Source organism: Loxodonta africana, chromosome 21 (assembly GCF_030014295.1).
Source record: "Loxodonta africana isolate mLoxAfr1 chromosome 21, mLoxAfr1.hap2, whole genome shotgun sequence".
Classification (NCBI taxonomy): Eukaryota; Metazoa; Chordata; class Mammalia; order Proboscidea; family Elephantidae; genus Loxodonta; species Loxodonta africana.
In genome coordinates, this window is record NC_087362.1 from 1,615,548 (window position 1) to 1,635,015 (window position 19,468).

The following is a 19,468-nucleotide window of genomic DNA, read 5'->3' on the forward strand; positions in this document are numbered from 1 at the left end:
GGGTTCCCGCCTACAGGCGCTTGCCGGCGGCTCGGCCCTGCCGGGGCTTCGGGGCCTCGCGTGACTCCCGTCTGCGGGTGTGGAGGGTGTGACCGCAGCCGAGGGCGCGAAAGGGGACGTCAGGGCCTCGGGCCACCCGCCGCCTGCCTGGGAGACGCCCCGTGGCCGGCGCCATGAGTGCCAACGAGGACCAGGAGGTGAGTCCGCCGGGCCGGACGCCCCTTCTCCCTCGTGTCGGCGGCGCCCGGCGAGACCCGGCGTCGGGACAGGTGTGCGCGCACGTGCCCTGGTGGACCGGCGGGCGAGACCCGGCGTCGGGACAGGTGTGCGCACGGGGGACGAGACCCGGCGTCGGGACAGGTGCGCCCTGGTGGACCGGCGGGCGAGACCCGGCGTCGGGACAGGTGTGCGCGCACGGTCCCTGGTAGGCCGGCGGGCGAGACCCGGCGTCGGGACAGGTGTGCCCTGGTGGACCGGCGGGCGAGACCCGGCGTCGGGACAGGTGTCGCGCACGGGGGACTAGACCCGGCGTCGGGACAGGTGTGCGCGCACGGTCCCTGGTGGACCCGTGGGCGAGACCCGGCGTCCGGACAGGTGTCGCGCACGTGCCCTGCGAGGGGAGGCCTCGTTTCTGCAGACCCAGGGGCGCCCCAGGTCCTGAACAGGGGCGAGTGGCCTCGGTCCACGGCCCGCGTACGCTCGGCTCCTTTCCAGTCCCGTGTGTACCTCAGCGCTGGTGTACTGGGTTATGTGCGTTTGGAACCCAACCACTTGTAAATTTTGAAATCTCTTGGGTGGTAGAGAAAACCAAAACCCGTTGGCATCCAGTAGAACTGTCCTGTAAGGTTTCCATGGAGCGGCTGGTGGTTAGCTGCAGAGCTCTTAACCACTGCGCCACCAGGACTGGTAAAAAAAAAAAAAAAAAGGTAGAGCACCCTTAAATTTCTGGTGGAGGAAAGTGACATTGCTTTCTTCGTTCCTGTTAATATTGTTTGGTGGAAATAATTGATCCCTCTGATAGTTGTCTGCTGGACCCGAAGTCTGTTTTGAGCACACGCATATCCCCTGAACTGTAGGGTTATTGCTCAGATAATTTCTTGTAGAAGACAACTTTGAAATCGAATCCTGTAAGAGTGGCAGGGTAGGCTGCAGGTCATCTGTAGGAGAGCTTTCTAGTCAGTAACAGTACAGGAGAGGAAAAGCGACTACGGAGACAACGGTGACTTGCCCAGAGCTGCACAGTGAGTATGCCGTAGAATCAGGACTAGAGCCCAGGTCTGCGGAGTACGTGGTAGTTGTTCACTGTTTATTCGGAATATGTTGGTTGAAGGATAGCACTTTTACATGATAGACTTAATACGGTCTCTGGATTGAAAATTATCTTTAAAAGACCCAGAGTCCAAAAAACTAGTTAATATCTGAGTCCCTTCGAATTTTTTTTTTTTTTCCAGGTGAGTTTCTTAGCCAAGGCTAGCAGTTCTGGCTCCCTGGGAAACCTGAGGCATATTGTGTGATGTTTCTCAAAGTATAACCCGTGGGCCCTGATTTAGATCCACTTGGGTGGTTATTAGAAAAACGTAACTGCGCTCCACTCCAGACCCACTGAATCGAAGTTTCTGTAGTGGAGCCCAGGGATTTCCATTTTTACAAGAAAATTTCATTCCTCTTCCACATGACTGATGTTCAGATCACTGAAGACGATTTCCCTACCCAGTTTTCGATACCTCTTCTCAGGCTAAATGCTTTCTTTTAGCTTTTCTTCTCAGATCCACTGTTTTTAGTTTTTTTGCTATTCTGGAATTGTATCTGTGGATAGGTCATAAGTTTATTTATATCCTGTTTTACAGTTGTGGCATCACACTGTTTTCTGCAGTTAGATATACCCTTTAAGTGTTTTATACACACGCTGTTGCAGTGTACTGTCTTTCATTCCCTGTTTGTATATTTAGGTATCTGAGTACACGTTCTTCTGCTTACTCTGTTGAATTTCATCTCGTTAGATGTTTTTCAAGCACCTGTCCAAATCGTTAATTAAAAGGTGGGAAAGGCTTAAGGACAGAAGAACTAGCAGTACTTTTTCAGTAAGGTTATTTGTTCCAGTCTAATCTTAACTGTTCTTGAATGCAGTTTGAATTCCTGTATTTTTTTTTTTCTTTTCCCGCAGAGGTAGCAAGAGGAGCCCCACGGAGCCTTGCTGAAATCCAGACAGTGTTTTGTGCCTTTTCCTAATGTATCAATCAAGTTACCCTTTCCAAGAAGGGCATGGATTGTTTAGATATATCTTATTTTCCATGCTTAGGGAACCTTGTTTTCCAAGGTGTTAGGGATTACTCCTTACTCTTCCAGGTGCTCACAAACCATTTCTTTATTAATCCACTCTAAATTTTGTCCATCTTTCTTTTTTTAAATTTTGTCCGCATGGGTCAAGCTCACCCGTCTTTAGTGTGTAGCATTCATGACATACATCTTTTTGAAGACTATCTGCTCAAGCACAGTCAGCTTTTGCTTCTTTTCTCGGTGATCTTCAGAGGTCACAAGCAGTGACTGAGATTCCTCATTTGTAAGCCCAGAATGTTCTAAGAAATATCTCCAGGCAAAGTATACTAGTTACATTTTCTCTTGCAATCTCTTCTCCCATCTTGGGTAGACCGTTGTCAACCTTTCTGTCGTTTTTTTAAAGTTCTCTTTATTATCCTTAATTGTTTTTTCAAGATTTGATCACCTGTGAGAAGGATTACAAATGTTCCCTCACAATAATGGGAAATTATCGTGCTTCACATTTCTCATTTCCAAGTTCAATGCTCTTTCTACCCCAGGTTGCTCTTTAGCAGAGTGACAAAGGGCACGTGCTCTAGAGTTGTTTTAAATTGTATCTCGTGGCTCATTCTGTTTCCTGGAATAAAGAAGAAAAGAGTAGGATTTTCTTCACAGGATTGATGTGAGGATTAAGTGAGATAATACAATGTAAAGTGTTTAGCAGTGGCTGGCACGTAATTTTAAAGTAAGCATTATTATAATGTGTTGGTATTTACAAATATAAGCATCCTACGCCAAATAAATGACCCAAGTTTTACATAGTTGACTGGGCTTAAATCAGAAACTGAAGACCCTTCATTTCTAACCTGAGTATACTACTAAACCAAACTCATTTGATTCATTTCTTTCAGATGGAGCTAGAAGCATTACGTTCTATTTATGAAGGAGATGAAAGTTTCCGAGAATTAAGTCCAGTTTCATTTCAATACAGGGTAAGACACGGCATGAATGGGAGTAACTATTACTTTGCTAGAAAAAACCAAAGTTGCTAAAAATGGTGATTTTGCTTGTTAAAGCTAGTGGGTTATTTTTAACTTACGTCTTTGGATTTTTAGACATATTAAAATGAAAACTCATCACCCTGACATCAATTATTTTTAACCTTTAAAAGGTTAGTTCAGAAACTTTTAAAAAACCAAGATAAACTTGTTTTTAACAGAATTATAAAATACTAGAAATGGAAGAAACATGGTTTTGCCTTCTTAAAGATAACTTCTCTCAGTCATAGCTTTCTCAGTAACTTGGTCCCAAGTTTCCACAGCTAACATTGACATATATTAGGATTAAAATACAGTCTCTGTATTCCAACTCCGTTGTTCTTTTTATTACCCTGTGATATGGTCGAGAAAAGTTGATATTTTCTTCATTCTGCACTCAAAATTTAAGATGAAATGTGAGCTTTTGTTTAAAATGGAGTTGCTAATCTGTCTTGAACATAAAACAGTACCAGTATTTTATTTGATAAAAAATTATATAAATCATTTTTCCAAATGATTTTAAGTAGTGGTGAAATGGGAAAGTTTTTTGGTAAAAGACTATGGTTATCATTAACATCGTCACCATTTAAAATGTATGACAGATGATTCTTTGCACGATTATTATAAACTGTGACAATCAGTAAATTTACAATTAGTTCCTTTAGATACTCTCCTCTCTGCTTACCTCTCCTCAATTCCCTTTGCACTCAGTAGTCCTAACACTGTCTCCATGGGTATAACAATCAAGGACTTTCAATGACCCAAGTTAAAGATGGAGTTAACTCTGAGGCCCTTCTGTTTGAAAGCAGCTGCCTCAGACTTTGCCAACAACTGCCACCCTCTCCTTAGCTAATGGGAAATTGTCTGCATTAACAATAGCAGTTATTTATTGAGCACAATATACGGAAAGCTCTAGGACGTGTGTGTCCTGTAGGATGGACAGTCTGATGTGACCCTAGGGTGGATTTAAGAGGACTGAATTTAGGAGACAGTGTTGAGAGTCGAAGGGCCTAGGGTACAGTTCTGTGTCCTTGTCAGACCCCTCATTGCTTGTGCAGAATAGCTAGCCTTCTAAATGATTTCCCTATTTTCAGTTCTTTCTTCAGCTTCCCCCTACGCTCCACCGTTGGTCCTCCTACAGACTGCTGGCCAGTTCTCTAAAACACATAAGTAGTCATCTCATTCTCCTGTTTAAAGAGGTTTTTCCATGGTTTTCTCTAGCCTGTGGAATGAGGGCTAGATTCCTTAGCTTGACACTTTGAGTCTAACTGCCTCTTCGGATTTTCCAACTACTGCCACCCATTAGTCATAGCAGATTACTAAATATTTCCCTCATGTTTTTATTACATTGCGTGCCTTTGGGTACGGTGTTCATTCTTTCCCTCACCTTCATCCGTCATCCATCCTGCTGCTCCGTTAAGGCCTAACACAGTTTTGCCCATGACGGATTTAGGCCATCTCTCCTGTCTCTAGGGAGCCCTGGTGGTACAGTGGTTAAAGCGCTCAGGTGCTAACTGAAAGATCAGTGGTTTGAACCCATTAGCCACTCCATGGGAGAAAGATGTGGCAATCTGCCCTACGGGACAGTTCTACTCTGTCCTGTAGGGTCACTGTGAGTCGGAATTGACTCCATAGTGGCAGGCTCTCCTCTCTCTCCAAATCATTCACTATTTCTTCGTACTTTGTCCTCTCACTTTTGAACAGTCAATCATCTGGCATTTTAGTGAGTCCTCTAGATGTCTGACTCCCTTTAGGGTGAGAACAGCCTTGCCTATCCCAGGGCCTAGCACAGTGGGGCACATGTGGCAGCTTGTTGCTAGGTGCATGTTGAGTAACAGCTTAGCAATTGCATAAAGCAGGTAAGTGGACTCTTTGTTCTAAATACATGAAAGGAAAAAAAAGTCTGGGAACTGTTAAAAAGAGAATAAACGGACATGACAGCCAAATGCAATCCATGGTCCTTCACTGGGTTATTATTGGGGGAGGGAACTCTAACAAAGGACACTTTAGATATGATTGGGGGGCTTTTAATGTAGATTGTATATTAGGTAATGTTTTTGTATCAATGTTGCATTTCTTGGGCGAGATAATAACGTGCTTATAAAGGAGAATGTGCTTATTAGGAAATACTTTACACCTAAATATTTGAGCATGTGTTGTGATATCTGGAATTTACTTTCATATGGTTCAATAAAAACCAAAGCAAAAAGTCATACATGTAAAAGGGTGGGGTTGGTAATAGGGGTGCCCCTGTAGTAGAGAGGGAGAGAAAGATAAGGTAAGTGTGGTAGAAAGTTGGTATTTGGTGAAGAAGGTAAATGCCAAAGAGCATTCGTTGCTATTTCAGTTTTTCTGTAAGATTAAAATTTTTCAAAATTAAAAAGTTGAGGAAGAAAAGAAACAAAAGATCTTTAAATTATTTAGGTGTTGACTCTCCAGCCTATGGTACCCCTTTTCCTTATCTCTGTACTTTTTCCTTTTTTCTCTCTAAATCTTACATTTAATATTCAGATTTCTTGAGATTGTGCTGATGTGTATCAGTTTGCTTGCTCGTAATATCTCTTCTTACAGATTAACAGTTGGAATTCAATAATTGTTATACTATCTCTGTGGATATAATGATCTAGGACTTGTAATGACCCGAGTTAATGATGGAGTTAAGTCTAAGGCCCTTCTATTTGAAAGCTCCTCAGACTTTGCCGAATTCGTGAATTATCTTTGTCTATTCTTTTCTTGTCCCCCACAGTTGATATATTGCCTTGATTCTCAGAAAACTGTGGTCAAATAAACAGAAAAAATAGAAGACATAGTCTCGGTGCTGCAAAAGCTTCTGGAGGTTGGAGAAATGGGCCGTGGGCATGAACTAGACGTGTTAAGACAGACTAGGAGTAAATTAAAAGTCAGAGTGTCTTTATACTCCGCTCATCCCCTGCCCCGTTCGCTCAACCTTAGCCTGTACCCTGAACTTTCCAAAATATTACATTTCTGATCTACAAACATGCATTGGAAAGAATTCATCATTTTAAAGATCATAGTTGAGCACTCTGTTTCTGCCTCGCTTTTTACAGCCTAAGATTTCCCTTTTCTCCAGATAGGTGAAAATGGTGATCCCAAAGCCTTCTTAATAGAGATTTCCTGGACAGAAACATACCCTCAGACACCTCCAGTTATATCTATGAACGCTTTTTTTAACAACACCATGTGAGTAGTACTTCATTTTCGTTGTTTTCACTTCGCTCTCCCTGTGGCCTCCTTCCTAGCACTCTCTGTGTTGTGCCTTCCAGATCACCGGCTGTAAAGCAGAGCATATTAGCCAAGCTACAGGAAGCAGTCGAAGCGAACCTTGGAACTGCTATGACCTACACGCTCTTTGAGTATGCCAAGGACAATAAGGAACAGTTCATGGAAAATCACCGTCCCGTGAATTCTGCAGTGAGTGTATGATTATGTTTTGGTTTTGCTCTGCCAGTAGTTACCTTTTGCTTAAAAAAAATTGGAAGACGACTTTGTATTAGATTTAACGTGACAGTTACATCTGAGTTAAATAAGAGTAACAAACTTTAGATTTCTTAGCTTTTATGTCACTTAGGAAATGAAACTGTATTTTTTAGACTATTTAATGGGTCTATCAAAACTGAGACCTTATAGAACCTAGCATTTTAATATTTATTTAATCTCTTCATAAAGCTTAGGTGGCTGAAGATTTCTTAGGTGTTTCTAAAATATGCATGAAATTGCCTTCTCTATGTTTATTTCATTGAAAATTGTCTTACTACAGTTCAATTTGAAGGTATTGCAACATAAGGAGACTTTATTGAATAGAAAAAGATAATATTAATTCCTTTATTTATAGAATGGTTTTAGGAAATAGCTTTTATGACTTTAAGCATCTTTGCACCAAGTCATGACCTAACAGACTTTCAGTGGTCAGTGTTTATTTAGTTTTGTCTTGTGACCAGACTGTAAGCTTTTTGACAGCAAAGGCCATGTCTTCTACTTGAGTGGCTCTGGCTCCCACATTTCCAACAAGACACAGAAGAACATAGGACACAGAAAAAGCCACCACTGGAGGAGCAGTAGAGGGTAATAGTTAAGACCAGGAGCTCTGGGTCAGATCAATGGGATTCAAACTCACTGCACCACTTACTAATCGTGTGACACTGGGCAACGTTTTAATCTCCAAATTCTCGGTTTTCTCGTCTGTAAATGGGAATTATAATAGTATCTACCTTATAAGATTGTTAGTACAAATCAAGAGAGTAATATATGTAAAACATTTAAGACAATGTTTGGCACCTAGTGAGCATTCTAAATCTTGGTTATCATAAACATTGGCTATATGAACTCAAATGTTTTAAAGATTTTTTTTTTTTATTTCCCCAGGGAACCAGAATGTTCTAGGCAGGCACATTTGATTTTTCTAAAGACATGTTTAGATTCCCAAATTATAGCAAATTAACTGAATTGTAAAACTAGTTTGGAACCTCAGAGCCTCAGCATAATGCTGGTATTAGATCTGGCATCCCAGGGACTTGGTTATAACAATTGCAGTTATATTATAGCCTTCATTGTGAACTTTTACAAGAGTGAAACCAACAGTGTGCTGAGGTTACCTGATTTCATAAATGAGTAATAATAACATAGTACTTCAAAAATCTAAAAATTATCCCATTTCAGGAAATAGCTATGTTTAGCGTAATTCGGTAAGTGTTACATCGTAAGTCTAAGAAGTGTGTATTTTTTCTAGACATCCATAAGTAATATCATCTCAGTTGAAACTCCTAATACAGCCCCATCAACTAAGAAAAGAGACAAAAAAGAACAACTTTCAAAAGCCCAGAAACGTAAGCTGGCAGATAAAACAGGTTTGTTTTATTTTTTTTATTTTGCAGCGTAGATAAATAGGTTGCTATTTCGTGTGATATGTGTGTGTAATTGGAGCCCTGGTGGCACAATGGCTAAACACTTGGCTACTAACCCAAAGGTCTGCCATTTGAACCCAACAGCTGCTCCACCAGCCACTCCAGGGGAAAACAGACCTGGCAACTTGTTCCATAAAGATTATAGCCTAGGAAACCCTATGGGACAGTTTTACTGTGCCATATAGGGTTGCTATGAGTTGGAATTGACTTGATGGTACACAATAATAAATGCTTATTAAATATATTTTGATTTAGAAGATTAGGTCTCCATTTTTGGAACATCTGGGTCAGACATGGTCTTGAATCACGGATGTATATTGAAAAGACTTGCCACTACTTCATCGCAAGAGATAGCCATTTGAGAAGAAGGTACTGAGTGACATGGTACTATAAAAATGACTCCTGAGATTGAGGAACGTTAGAAAAGTATACACAAATTTCTTTGTCTCACTTGTATGTTTTATAACATGTTTGGGATTTTCCTATTTGTTTACCTCTATGGCAGGTGTGTGTTATTGAAAATTTTTTGAAGTATACCTTTCATCTGAGATGAATTCTGATATGCCATTAGATTTTAGCACAATAAATAATTGGATGTTTTCTTCTGTAGTTTACTTATTTATGCAACAGTAAGATTTAAGAATAAAATTCTTATGCATCCTGAATGGAAAAAAAACCCAAACCCATTGCCATTGAGTCGATTCCGACTGATATCGACCCTCTAGGACGTAGTAGAACTGCCCCATAGGGTTTTCAGGAAGCGGCTGGTGGATTCAAACTGCCAACCTTTTGGCTGGCAGCCGAGCTCTTGGACTCTGCGTGTGTCCTAAACCAGGGTCTTTTGTATGGGCCGTTAGAGGAGGAGTAGTAACTCTGGATCACGTCAGCAATAATGTTTGACCCCTTTACTTTACTTAACCTGAAAACTTGAAAATTGATAGCAGTCTATAAACTTTTTCCCAGTCAGGGAAAACAAGGACACTATCTTATGCAAGCAGACATTTACATACATATACGCAAGTGTGTGTGTCACTGTGTAAAGTACACATTTATATACATACACGCAAGTGTGTGTGTGTATCACTGTGTAAAGTACACATTTATATACATGTACGCAAGTGTGTATGTGTCACTGTAAAGTACACATTTATATATATGTACGCAAGTGTGTGTATGTCACTGTATAAAGTACACATTTATACACATATGCAAGTGTGTGTATGTGTCACTGTGTAAAGTACACATTTATACATATATACGCGAGTGTGTGTGTCACTGTGTAAAGTACACATTTATATACATACACACAAGTGTGTGTATGTACCCTTAGGTGGGTGTGTGTGTGTGTCACTGTGTAAAGTTACAAGCTGCCCTTTACTGGAAAGAACTGACTTTAGGGAAGAAGGTTAAAGTGCCCTTTGTTTTATAAGGTAGTGTTTTGGTTATGTTTTGTTTAATATGATTGTGACAAAATAAAAAGATAGCAACCTGGTGTTGAAATTTTAATGGTTTGTGAGACAGACAATCTAGGAATCCATTATACTTAAAGTAAAAGCAGAATTAGAGTATAAACAACTGAAACAATAAATTTTTAACCTTTATTCAGTCTGTTTTACAGAATTTTGCTGAATCTCTTTTTAGTATGTTTTAGCATCTATGTCTGAACTTAAACTTGGAAGTAAACATCTTCTAATGTTGCTTACTTAGTTACCTGATGCTTTCACGTAGTTACATAATGTCTTGTGATCACTCCCTTTCATTAATATCTCTCTATCTCCATCTCCTTGATAGTGCCCACCTAAAGTCATTAACTTCCTGTAACTCAGTTATAGGAGTTTGTAATAACTTGGAGCTTTAATTCTAAATGAAACTTTGATGGCACAGGTATGGCACTATGGGTAAATGTTTTAGTTCCCAAAATTGGTGATCTGCCCCCGTGCCCCTCGTAACCAGTAACCAGTAGGATAAGATTCTTACTTAAAGGAGAAAAGAACCATTAACATCTCAAATTGAGCTCCAGTAATATTGCTTAAGAATTGTGGGGAAAATGGACATATGTCAAATATAAAGGAAATGAAGCCATTTTAAATGAAGGATTTTAAATTATGTTTATTAAACTGCTCTTTAGATTTGATTAAAAGAGTGAAAGCACTTTGTAAACTGTAAATTCTTACATAAAAGATCGAGCTTATTTTCAAGCGCTTGGAATGATTAAAGCCCTTTTTTAAAGAATGTTAAAGAATGAATATTTGACAAAGCGCAACAGTAAGTTCACTCCTCTTCGTCTTGAGGCGAAACGTTTGTCCGTAAGACGTCCTGTCTCTAAGTCTAGTTTCTTGGTGTGAACTGTGAACTCGAGATAGTATACTGACTGTTTCTTACTTAATAAGCAGTGACTTTTTAAAGGAGTAAAATTGTATAGCACATGCAGCTTATAAATTAATTAGCTCCTCTCCGCTGACATTATCAACCACCTCCATATTTTTTCCTTGTTACCAGGTTTCGTCTTGAATGGAAATAGGGTAAATTTAAATGGAAAACATTGCAGATATCCCCCGAAGAATTGTACTGTCAGTTCATGATGGTGATAGACTTTTTCCAGCTTAGTAATATGTATTTAAATTTTATCTATTTATTGTGTAAAATAGTAAATATAAGCTTATTTACTAGAATATTAATTTAAAACTAGCTGATTGGCTGTAGAAATAAAGTTCTTATTTTTTTAATCCTCTAGATCACAAAGGGGAACTTCCTCGGGGCTGGAACTGGGTTGATGTGGTGAAGGTATGTGATATTTATATTCTTGTTTTCCAAAAAATTGTTATTATTGTCATCAAATAATGAAATTTATATCTTCCCTTTTTTCTCCTCCACAACCTTTGGATTTTACTGGGATGTCTCTTTCCTTCTTTACATTCAGCATGTAAGTACTTTTGAAATGTTCTTCACGTTCTTCTTTTCCCTATGCCCTCAATTGTAGATTTCCTTTTTTTAACTAATGGAAAATTTGTGCAAGTAATGTGTAACCATACTAAAATACACCTGCTTATATAAATACATCTTAAAAATGGACAAGCTTAAATATAATTACCAATAATAGGGATAATGGGGAAAACTAGGCATAGAAAGGAATGTCTTGATTGCCTAAAAAAAATTTAAAAAACCAGTTTTTTTTTTTTAAGGGGCAGACTTCAGATGTAGCTGCCCATCTTTGGAAAAAAGATGTCTTCTTGTTATTGTTTAAAATTGCTTATTTTCCATTTTGAATTTCCTGCCATCTTCTCTCAAAATCTTTCTTGCATTATTTGTGATTTGAAACATATGAACGGATACTTAGTGCAGTGAATTAATTCTGTCTGCAGGACATCCTAAAATACCTTGTGCATGCCGGGTAGTGCCACAGCTGCTGTGAGAACTGATCGATATGCTCTGAGGGCAGCTAAAGATTAAGATTTTAGGGAGGACACACAAACATGGGTAATTTGCAAGTGGCATAGTCTTAAAGTTTATTTTAAAGTCAGCTATTTGGGCTATGGAATGCATTTTCTATAGAAACTGTTTAAAATAGTCTTTGTGCTTCTAGAATCTAGTACTAAAATATTGCCTGGCTTTAAGAAGCCATCAGCTACAATTGAAATAATCGGTATTTCAGCTGAAAGTGAGAAGAGAAATAATCTCATTGATCTAAGGCCCATAGTGCTCCTTCTTCCCTAGCTCTAGAAGTTGTTTTTTTTTTTTATTCTTTTTAAGAGAGTCCCTGTTAATATAAATTAGAATTTCAAGCCGTTAAAAAGGTAAAATTTAAATATCCAGTCATCTTCAGAAATAGGAGACAATATTTTAAAGAAAGAAATGATGTAGTCTGAGAACCCGTTACCTTAAGCCATTTTCCCCAAAGTGTGTGGAACCCTGGGAGGTCCCAGAGAGCCTCTCAGGGGGTCTGCAAGGTCAGAACTGTTGTCATTAGAGCACGAAGACCTTGTTTACCTTTTTCCCTCATTTTCCCGTGAGTGTACAGTGGTGTTTCCAGAGGTTGCATGATGTGATGATGTCGTCAGTAATACTTTATACGGCACTAATAGAATGTATGCATTTGTATATTCTGTGTTTTCCAGAATTTTCTAAGGTCGTAGGTTTAGGATCTAAGTATGTGCATTTCTTCTTAATTTTGACTCAGTTTGTTCTCAGTACATCTACTGTGTTCTTGTTAGCTGTCTTCTGCTGTATTGGCTGTACTATAGAAGCAAATTTGTGAGAATCCAGCTGTCTTTTATTGGGCTAGGTAATAAAGAGATTTGTATGCTTAAAGTTTTGTTTAAGAAAATGTAGTTACCATTCATTAAGAAAAAATGTTCCTAGGTATAATGGGTTTATTATGAAATGAATTCAATTTCTCAGTTTTAATTTCAAATACAGTAGGTATAACCCACATAAACAAAAGTTCTTTGTGGTCTTCAGCTTTTAAGGGTATGAGAGGTTCTGGGGCCAAAATGTGTGAGAGCCACCATGTTACCCTTGCCAGTTTCTGCTTCTCAGAGCTCCCCACATTCTTTGGAGTCCTCCGGGTTGTTGGGTGAGGTGGAAATTTATCTCCATCTTTATTCTGGTCAGAATTTCCTTTATATTCTTTGGGAATTTTATCTGGCCCCCACCCCAGAATTTGTCAACCCCTGCTCTAGAGTCTTAATCAGAAAAGTTGTCATTTGGGATCAGCACACTTTCAAAACTATTTTAAGCATTTGTCGTCGTTCATTTGTAAATGCCACTTTCTTTTTGTATATTCTTGTTTCCAATTTATTTCTTACAAAGCTTAAAGGGATTTTTCCCCCCTTATTCTGTTGAGGTCATGTTTTTAAAGATTCCCGTTTGAGCCTAGAGTTGAAAATTAGTTACATGTGGTAAAAGCAGTGTTGTTGGGTGCTGTCGATTCGAACTCATAGCAACCCCGTGTGAGGGTGCAGAACTGCCCTATAGAGTTTTCTTGGCTGTAATCTTTATGGAAGCAGATGGCCAGATCCTTCTGCAGAACCACTGGGCGGGTTCAAACCACCAACCTTTCAGTTAGCAATCGAGCACTTAACCGTTGGGCCACCAGGGATTCTTGGTAAAAGCTATAGATGGTTGAAGTTATTGAGTCTTGGTGCCTATTGTTCTGTTAACTATAAACGTTTAATTTTCATAGTAAGTAGAAATAATTAACTCAAATAATAGCTTAAACTTGATTTTTTTTTTTTATAGTTAAGCAAAACCGGTTCTAAAGATGATGAATAACACTTGGAATTGGAACCAAGGAGAGTGCATCCTTTAAAAAAGTAAATGGGGTTCAGAATCTTTCATTACTTTTTTCTGTTATTGAAGTGGCTTTTTGTAAGATAATTTTTTGTATGTTTCTTACATTAAAAATGTAAGCTAAAAGTTCATGAAGAGATCTGGTTGTATTATCTTCACAAACTTGCCTTAATCAAAGGTGAAAACGTTACTGTTTAGTATACGTTGCAGAGCCCGTCAAGCATTGTTAATGGACAGATACGAGGAGTAGTAAATACTCAGTGTTAAATGTATGTGATCTTATTCTAGTGGTTGTGATAAAGGAGTCTGAAGCCCTTTTCAAACCCTCATCTGAGTGGAGTAAAATAACTGAGTCAACTATTATTTGTCAGCATGATCCATATTGATAGGCCTCTTCTCTTAATTACTGAAGCATGAGTTGCTTCAGAGAAATTTAAATACTGGCATTTGAACTTTATACATAATACTCTTTGTAGTTCCTTTTTGTATTTTTCATGGGTGAACTGCTTCTGTTTAATAAGTGAGTATCTGTTTATACTTTTGGTTTTGGTCAAAATATGTAATCATGAGAGCTTTCAATGGTATGTGGAATAAGAATATTTAAAAAAAAAAAAAATTGCCAAATAATTAGAAAGCATTTTAAATAGAAGTGCTGACTCTTATTTGACACATTTTCTCTTTGCTACATATACCATGATGGAGTTAAAGATACCTTAATATTTCATTTTTTTTTTATTGTAGGAAACAATGACTTTAAAAAAATTCTTATTTATCTTCTATTGTGTGCTTTTAGTTGTATGATAATTGAGGTCTTCTAAATGATTTAACATAAAACACATTCAAAGTTTTCTTTTCGAAGTGTCTTTTCATGTATACATATTTCTCAACCTCAGCATCTTTGTCCTAATAGACATGAAAGTCTTTCAAATACTAAGCTGCAGTACATGCTTGATTTTTTAAAGTAATTAATAGAGGAAACTCTTCGTGTAGTTTTAACATCAGGAAAAGCTATCGATGTGCATTGTATATAGTGATTCTGTATACACCTCCCAGCTTTAAAAACACTTACAATTAACCCTCTGGTATCAGGAAGGGTAAAAATGTTTGTTCCTCAATTTATACCTGTGAAGCTTGGATCTGACTTCTTAAAGAATAATTGATTTCTAAGGAAGTTACCTTAGCATAAGAGGAGGTTTCTGAATTGTATGTTTGGTTTTTACTGGGCTAATAACATTGGCTTCAATTAAATCTTTTTAATTATAAAGTATAATAACACTGAAGGAGTTTAATCGCATTTGCGAAAGCTGAATCACATTTTATTTCTTGAATTAACATGAAAGAGAGAAGCATTAAAATTCAAGACCACTGGAATATGCCAACTTTGTTTTGGGGTTGTATGTTTGTACTTTGTTGTTGTGTGAATTTGTTTGCTTTCTTGTTTTCTAAATAAACTGAAACTGCTAGATCTGCTAGTGAACGTTCCAGAATTGATCAGACTTAGTGTGGTTCGTCTATTACAAAGAATCCTACTTAAATGCCAGTGAAGTAGTTTTACTCTTTTTATATGAAGTGTAGGGATTTCTGGAGGTGGGGGCGGCAGTGGTGCCTCTCATTACCTTATGTAAACACTTGAACATTTTCATCAGTATTGCTGTCGTCTATTTAACGTTGCCAGTGTATTTTCTCAAAGTGTTTACTCAGCAATTGTGTGGAATGACAAAATAAGCAATAAACTTGGAATTGCACACAATGATTTTTCCACATTTTATTTTGAATCACTTGAGAAACTTTGAATATATAAATCTGCATAGCTTTGTGGTATGAGATAGAGAAACTATTAACTAGAAAATATTAAAAATGTTGGATTAAGGGAGGCAGGGCCAAGATGGCAGAGTACTCAGATGCTTACAGTGATCGCTCTTACAACAAACATCCAAAAAAACAAGGGAAACGATTATATTTATGACAAGCCAGGAGCCCTGAACATCAAAGGCGAAGTTAGAAACCAGACTAAGCAGCAGAGGGAGGAAGAGATGGTTCAGAAGCAGAGAGGAGTTGCTGGACCTGAATTGCGAGAACCCTCAGGCACCATTTGCAGGAGTGACTGCAGCGAGCTGGTCGTAGCATCCGGCCATGATTTCCACAGGGAGAAACAGCCAGCCACACAAGCTACTCACACCTCTGGAACCAGAGAAGAACAGTGCTCTCGGCAAAGGCTAAGTAGTTGTGTATGTCTTACCATGCCCCTAGCCCCCAAGCCAGCTTCAGTGGCTCTCGATTTCCCTGGGCCTGAGATAGGCCCTGTTGAGCGCCCTGAGGCATTCTGACCTTGGAGAAGGAATAAATTCACAATTGGGATAAAGATAACATGCCAGCTCCACTAAACTTGGGAGCTCAGAACAGAAGCAGCTCCTGTCCAGACATAAATCGTCCATGGACTTTGAATACCTTTCCCCCCTGCGTGGACCTGTGTGGATGTATTCAGGAGAATAGGCCATTGTTGGCAGACTACAACTGTTTCAGCTGTGTGGTGGAGAGGTGGGCGTTTGATGTTTCACACGGCTTTACCTATTAAACAGGGTCCTCACCTACCCACATTAGGGGCCTAAGGACTCGTGGCTCCACTCAGGTCACCCAGCCACGCGTGACAGAGGTCCAAGGATAACTGCTACCTCCCAGTCCTTACAACTAAAAGCATTAAGTATCTATGATCCATCTGCAGAACCCACCCACCTGTGCACTGTAGGGAACAGGGACACACTTTCCTCACAGACACTCGGGGGACAGTTGTCAGCCCCTTGCCTTGTTCAGACCATGACCCCCTGCTGCAACCAGATACCAGTACCTACACTAATCACCCCTGCCCCCTCTCAGGCTGTAGGACAGAACCTGAACCACACACTTGATGACCAACTACCTGGGTACCTGAGCTGAATCCATACAAGAAAAGTGAATTGACTCTTAGGCTCATACGCCTGATACACCTCTAGCCATCTGGTAACAGGATGTTAGAGCTTCAAAGGGGAAAATAATCAAGCTAGCTCACTCAAGCAACCTATTTGGGCATATCAAAACAAAGCAAAACATTAGGATACAGTAAGCAAGCAAACTCATATAGTAACGTATAGATGCCTTGGAGAAAACAGTCAATATCAAATCACAGACCATGATCGCTTCAACAAGCCCTCAAAACACAGAATCAAGGAATCTTCTGGATGAAGGTGCATTCCTGGAATCACCAGTTGCAGAATACAAAAGATTAATATACAGAACTCTTCAAGGCATGAGGAAAGAGAAGAGGCAATATGCAGAGTAATCCAAGGAACACACAGATAAAGCAGTTGAAGAAATTAAAAAGGTTATTTGAGAACATAATGAAAAATTTAATAAACTGCAAGAATCCGTAGAGAGACAGCAGTCAGAGATTCAGAAGATTAAAAATAAAAGTATAGAATTAGACAACTCAGTAGGAAGTCAGGGGACCAAAACTGTGGAAGTGGAAGGCAGAATTTGTGAGACTAAAGATAAAACATTTGGCACCAATATATTTGAAGAAGAATCAGATAGAAGAATTAAAAAAATGAAACCCTATGAATCATGTGGGACTCTATCAAGAGAAATAACCTGTGAGTGATTGGAATACCAGAACAGGCAGGGATAAGAGAAAATACAGAGAGAATTGTTGGCGGAAAACTTCCCTGATGTTGTTAAAGATGAGAAGATACCCATCCAAGATGCTCATTGAACTCCACATAAGGTAGATCTTAAAAGAAAGTCACAAAGAGATAATCAAACTTGCCAAAACCAAAGATAAAGAAAAATTTTAAGAGCAGCTAGGGATAAACGAAAAATCACCTACAAAGAAGAGTCACTTAAAATAAGCTTGGAGTACTCACCAGAAACCATGCAGGCAAGAAGGCAATGAGATGACTTATATAAAGCATTGAAGGAAAAAAATTGCCAGAAAAGAATCATATATCCAGCAAAACTGTCTCTCAAATATGAACATGAAATTAGGACATTTCCACATAAAGAGAAGTTTAGGGAATTCATAAAAACCAAACCAAAACTACAAGAAATACTAAACGGAGTTCTGTGGTTAGAAAATCAATAATATCAAATATAAACCCAAGACTAGAACACAGGACAGAGCAACCAGATGTGAACCCAGATAGGGAAATAAAAAAAAAAAAATCAAGATTAAAAAAACACTCAAAACAGTGAAACAGTGATGTCATTATGTAAAAGAAAAAAAACATTAAAACAATAGAGACTAAGAAATATAGTCGTACGTGATTTATATGGAGAGGAAGACAAACCGATATAACAAAATAAAAGATTTAAACTTTGAAAAATAGGGGTAGATATTAAGGTAACCACAAAGGAGACTAACAATCCTACTCATCAAAATACAGTATGAGAAAAAACTAGAGACTCAGCAGAAATGAAATTAACAATGAATAAGATGAAGAGACAATATATAAACTACTCAGCACAAAAAATTAAGTGGGGAAAAGAATCTGTCAACAACACACAAAAAAAGACATCAAAATGGCAGCACCAAACTCATACGTATGCATGATTACGCTGAATGTAAATAGACTCAGTACACCAATAAAGAGAGAGTTGGAGAATGGATTAAAAAAAACACAGTCCGTCTATATGCTGCCTACAAGAGACACACATTGCACTTAGAAACACAAACTCAAAGGATGGAAAAAAATACATCAAAGAACAATCAAAAAAGAGCAGGAGTGGCAATATTAATTTCTGAAAAAAATAGACTTTAAAGTTAAATCCACAAAGGATAAGGAAAGACACTATATAATGATTAAAGGGACAATATGCCAGGAGGATAGAACCATATTAAATATTTATGCATCCAATGACAGGGCTGCAAGATACATAAAACAAACAGCATTGAAAAGTGAGGTAGCTCCAAAATTATAGTAGGAGACTTCAACACACCACTTTTGGTGAAGGACAGAACATCCCCAGAAAGAAGCTCAATAAAGACACGGAAGATCTACATGCCACAATCAACCAACTTGACCTCATAGACATATACAGAACACTCCATCCAACAGCAGCCAAGGATACTTTTTTTCTAGTGCACATGGAACGTTCTCTAGAATACACCACATAAAGCAAGCCTTAGCAGAATACAAAACATCAAAATATTGGAAAGCATCTCCTCTGGCCGTAAGACTAGAAATCAGTAACAGAAAAAGCAGGAAAAACAAATCAAATACTTGGAAACTGAACAATACCCTGCTCAAAAATGACTTACAGAAGACATTCAGGATGGAATAAAGAAATTCATAGGATCCGATGAGAATGAAAACACTTCCAATCAGAACCTTTGGGACACAGTGAAAGCAGTGCTCAGAGGTCAATTAATATCAATAAATGCACACATACGAAAAGAAGAAAGGGCCAAAATCAAGGAATTATCACTACAACTTGAACAAATACAAACAGAACAACAAAAGAAGCCTTCCGGCACCAGAAGAAAGCAAATAATTAAAATTAGAGCAGAATTAAAGAGAGAACAGAAAAAACAATTGAAAGAGTTAAAAAGACCAAAAGCTGGTTCTTAGACAAAATTGATAAACCACTGGCCAAACAAAACAAAAACAGGAGAGGAAGCAAATAACCTGAATAAGAAATGACATGGGTGATATTACAACAGACCCAACTGAAATTCAAAGGATCATATCAGATTACTATGAAAAATTGTACTCTAACAAATTTGAATACCTAGAGGAAATGGATAAGTTTCTAGGAACACACTACCAACCTAAACTAACACAAACAGAGGTAGAACAACTAAATAAACCCATAACAAAAGAAGAGATTGGGAAGGTAATTTAAAGACTTTCCACAAAAAAGGCCCTGGCCCTAATGGCTTCACTAGAGAGTTCTACCAAACTTTCAGAGAAGAGTTAACACCACTACTACTAC

At 38.6% G+C, this 19,468-nt stretch overlaps 1 protein-coding gene across 2 annotated transcripts; it reads left to right on the plus strand.

The window, feature by feature from the left end:
* The first annotated feature begins 29 nt into the window (after positions 1-29).
* RWDD4 (RWD domain containing 4) lies at positions 30-17,771 on the plus strand. Of its 2 annotated transcripts, none has more exons than XM_064273544.1 (7): positions 30-197; positions 3,168-3,248; positions 6,385-6,494; positions 6,578-6,731; positions 8,041-8,158; positions 10,950-10,999; positions 13,454-17,771. In XM_064273544.1, the coding sequence occupies exons 1-7, from the start codon at positions 174-176 to the stop codon at positions 13,484-13,486; spliced, it is 570 nt and encodes a 189-aa protein (XP_064129614.1). In that variant the 5' UTR covers positions 30-173; the 3' UTR covers positions 13,487-17,771. The 2 variants fall into 2 exon arrangements, with proteins under 2 accessions (XP_064129614.1, XP_064129615.1); XM_064273545.1 differs by having other exon boundaries at positions 40-197; positions 6,578-6,725.
* The last annotated feature ends 1,697 nt before the right edge of the window (positions 17,772-19,468 follow it).

What these genes read in the sequence shown, in the direction of transcription:
- RWDD4 (XM_064273544.1), top strand. Translation starts at nt 174, where the DNA reads ATGAGTGCCAACGAGGACCAGGAG. An exon ending in GCTTTTTTTAACAACACCAT is followed by an intron (nt 6,495 to 6,577) that starts GTGAGTAGTACT and finishes TGTGCCTTCCAG; the next exon opens with ATCACCGGCTGTAAAGCAGA. An exon ending in CCGTGAATTCTGCAGTGAGT is followed by an intron (nt 6,732 to 8,040) that starts GTATGATTATGT and finishes TATTTTTTCTAG; the next exon opens with ACATCCATAAGTAATATCAT.